Source organism: Cryptotermes secundus, unplaced genomic scaffold (assembly GCF_002891405.2).
Source record: "Cryptotermes secundus unplaced genomic scaffold, Csec_1.0 scaffold546, whole genome shotgun sequence".
In the NCBI taxonomy this organism is placed as follows: domain Eukaryota; kingdom Metazoa; phylum Arthropoda; class Insecta; order Blattodea; family Kalotermitidae; genus Cryptotermes; species Cryptotermes secundus.
Genome location: NW_019734970.1, coordinates 65,613 through 69,695, shown reverse-complemented (window position 1 = coordinate 69,695; position 4,083 = coordinate 65,613). Strand labels below are relative to the sequence as shown.

The window sequence follows — 4,083 nt, the reverse complement described above, 5'->3', positions numbered from 1 at the left end:
CTCCGAGTATAACTGTACTACAGCACTCACTATGTCTTGAAAGCACACAATAAGTCTTCCGCTCGCTGACTTCTTAGTTATCGCACACTCGCAGGCTGCTATGTTTCAACTCGTAACTCGGCGGCTGTCACAGTACAACTGAAGTCGCCGACTGCTACAGTAGAACTGACTGGCACCCGCCGCGCAGCTCACTTATATAGCTGCAGTGCTTGCCGGTTGCGTAATGAGTGCCACGTCACAGTAGGAAGTTGATTACGGGTATGTAGCGTTACGCGTTACGTCACCGCGGAGGGGAGTGGTGGGGCGGGAACTCACCTATCNAAGAAGACATAGAAGTGACTTGTGAGGTGCTGGCTGAGAGGCTGGGAGAGATTGATAATGCACCTCAGCTCTCTGTGCTACCCATCTATTCACAGCTGCCTTCAGATCTGCAGGCAAAGATCTTCCAGAGGTCACCGGAAGGGCTGCGCAAATGCGTTGTTGCTACAAACATTGCAGAAACGTCTTTAACAGGTAAAGAGATTTGAAAAGTAGCTCTTGCAAGAAATAATGATATACCTTTCTTTAAATGTTTTTGTTTTTATAAACAGGCTAGCAGAAATTGTTAATTAATTAAACAGTGTTCTGTATTTCTCTTCATAATTTTCATTAGTGCAGATTCACAACATCTGCTAGGTATATGGTGTAACTTCAGTTTTGTGTTATGTAACATGTTCATGATTTTTAATACATAAAAAAATTTCCTTCTTTATAGTTCAATAATTGTGAGTTCATATGTTTATGATATCTCTTCGTATGAAATTTCATGTGCCTAGATGCAGTGGCTTATTAGTTACCACAATAGAACCAAAAGCTAAACATAATCATGTTATTCTACATGTTATTAGAATTAGCTTAGAACAGTTACTTATTCTTGAAAGGTCTGTCACCACACACAATTTCAGGAATGTACATGAATTGGTACTAGTCACTCTCATTTCAGAAGACTGCATGGCCACCATTATGTCTTTGGCAGGACTTTAAAAATGGCACATGATTTGTTGTCTCCAGTGGCAATGGATAATGTAATAATTTTTTCTGACATTATGAAATGGAGATACGGACCACACGGTAGCGTAGTTGTTTAAGGCACTGTGCTACAAGCCGAAATGTCGCGGTTTTGATTGCTGACGAGGTTATTAGATTTTTCAATTGACCTAATTCTTCCAGCCGCACAATGGCCCTGGGGTCGACTCAACCTTTAACAGAAATGAATACCAGGAATCTTCCTGGGGTTAAAGGGCAGCCAGTGTGTAAGGCTGATAACCTCACTGCCATCTGTGAGCCAGTTGTGTAGAAAATGTGGGAGCCTCGCTGTCTCAGAACCCTGTGGGCCTCCATGGCCTGTTACAGGGATACCTTTACCTCTTTACCTTTATTATGAAATGGAGACATGCACACAGGCAGGTGGACATGTTCAAACAGATGTGGTACCTTAAGCCTATCTTTCTATATAAAGTAAACTTGTTGTAGCAAATCAGAAGCTTTGGGGTCATCTTCCATTCACTTTCTTGCATCTCTCTAGTACTTTTGAATGTCATACATATTGATCTTGAGTATGGCTTGAGACTGTAGCAACTGATGTCTGGCAGCCATAGAATTTGGGTCCTGACACGAAGTTCAGTGTATAGATAATGTTTGCAGGTGTGCAGCCATGTAGTTATGTCCAATGTATCTTTAGATGTACTCTCCAACACAGTGGCAGACTTCCACTGGATTACACAGCGTTATATCCCAGAAGCTAGAACTGTTCAGTGAAAATAATCTGTCGTAATGACACTCAGTCACGTAGAGTAAGATCACCTTTGCAGAATGTTACGTATGTTAATTGCACTTAAGAAGGAAGGCAATGTCTGATGCACTTACAGTGTAATCTGGAGCAAACCACAAAAGTGAGGAAGAGTAATTTTTTACGTGCTTCATAATACAGGTTGCTTTTTGTGCCGCAGTGGATGGAATCATGTATGTAGTGGACTCGGGTTACTGCAAGCTGAAGGTATACAATCCACGTATTGGTATGGATGCCCTACAAATCTACCCCATCAGTCAGGCAAATGCAAACCAGCGTTCTGGTCGTGCTGGCAGAACAGGTCCAGGGCAGTGTTTCAGGTAGTGTATGATGATATATCTCTCCTTGTGCCCTGCTTATCATTATTGGTATCTGAATAACTCTTTTGTAATTGAACCCAAAGGTTCAGCTCCACCAATACAAGTGCCTGTCACTGAACATGATCTGGAGCCAGTTTAGTCCTTTTCAGCTGTGCATGTTGGCTTCTGACTTGTACTTCTAAGTTACTGTGTTCTGATCTCAGCTGGGACATATCATGACTGAGGTTTTCACTGATTTCCTCAGTTATTGGGATGCTGGGATAGTACCTGAGATTAGCCTGTGACCACATTATTCCACATCCCTGCTAATTCATTATGTGCTAATCCTACCATTCTATGCAATGTAACCTGAGTTACTGACAGCCTTGTTAAGTAATCTGCAAATAAATAAATAAATAAATAAATAAATAATGTTCACCTCACATTCTCACAGTCTCTCTCTCTGATCCACCTTAAAGTGATCTTCCATTATCCTTGGTTTTCCAGTGGTTACTTTCCAGTTTTCTACACATTTCTTGTATCATGTGTCCTGCATTTTAGGACCAATTTTATTGTATTATACAAGGATCATTATCATTCCTTAACTGTAGTTGAGGATATGTTACAGACCATGAGCCTTTTTGGGGGAAACTTACATTGTATGCCCAGTAGTGATTTACAGACTGTATGTGCTTCAGGTTATACACAGAGCGGCAGTACAAGGATGAGTTGCTGGTAACCACAGTGCCCGAGATACAGCGGACCAATCTGGCTAACACTGTTCTGCTCCTCAAATCACTTGGAGTTCAGGACTTACTGCAGTTTCACTTCATGGATCCACCCCCTCAGGTACAGGGACAGAAGTGCTTCAGTTGGCATTGCAGTGTTGACTCTTACCAAAAAGAAATTTCACTTTTTTATTGCCTGTGTGTAGAGTGAAATTGTGATTTAATGTGTTATGAGGTTCCTCCACTTTGTTGCATTTCAGATCATTCTGAATAATGTACTGCTGTGTAGTAACGTAAGGGGACGTTACAAGTGGTAATACAGAAATAATAACTAGACCAATTAATACAATTTATAAAGTACTGTTAGTCCTTTGTATCCAGTGGCCAAAGCACTTGACCTAACCACTGATTTATGTAGTTAGTCAGGCTGTGACTGAAAGAAATATATCTCTGTTGTGTAATGGTGGACAAGATGATACCAGTTCTGATGCTGTGTTGCCCGTTGAAGAAAAAGAGAGAGAGAGAGAGATTAGGCATTTTTTGTAAACAGTTTGTTTTTGTAGACAATGTTTTGCAAAAATATTTCCTCTAGGTAACATTGCTACTTAGTACATGTTGTTAATCTGTCATATTTAATGTCTAGCTGTAAATGTAAATAATTATTTATTTTATATATTATATACAGGGTGTTTAACGACTTTAGGGCATAACTACAGGAGGTGATTTCATAGGTCTTTGTGATCAAAAAAGTTCATATAAACATGTGTCCGATTTTGGATGGTTACGGAGTTATGACAGTTTTAAACTCAGAATAGAAGGTAACGGTTACTGACAATAAACGGAAGAAAATAATAAACCAGCATAATACATGATACATTTAAAGTATGAATGTAAAGTTAACTTCATGAAATTACCTTTAATTTAAATTTATTGGTGCATAAAGCTGATTTTCGAATGCCACTGCCGGCCGCGGTGAACTGTGCCAGACATACCAACCCACCCTGCCTCAAGTAGCTCTCAAGTGTCGAGATAACGAGAATGCTCTGTCTCTAGCTGGCTAAAAATAGTGACCCGCCAGCTGACAGACGCGGTTCACATGAGGACGTGTATGGGAATGGAAAAACTGTCATAACTCCGTAACTGTCCAAAATCGGACACATGTTTATATGAACTTTTTTGATCACAAAGACCTAGGAAATCACCTCCTGCAGTTATGCCCTAAAGTCGT

At 40.3% G+C, this 4,083-nt stretch overlaps 1 protein-coding gene across 1 annotated transcript in view; it reads left to right on the top strand.

The window, feature by feature from the left end:
* LOC111869094 (pre-mRNA-splicing factor ATP-dependent RNA helicase PRP16) overlaps positions 1-4,083 on the top strand; it is a 53,734-nt gene that overhangs the window by 37,559 nt on the left and 12,092 nt on the right. Inside the window, exons 13-15 of the mRNA XM_023860311.2 lie at positions 330-513; positions 1,989-2,148; positions 2,826-2,976. Of these exons, the coding sequence (XP_023716079.1) occupies positions 330-513; positions 1,989-2,148; positions 2,826-2,976 (495 nt within the window). The remainder of the gene's footprint in view (positions 1-329; positions 514-1,988; positions 2,149-2,825; positions 2,977-4,083) is intronic.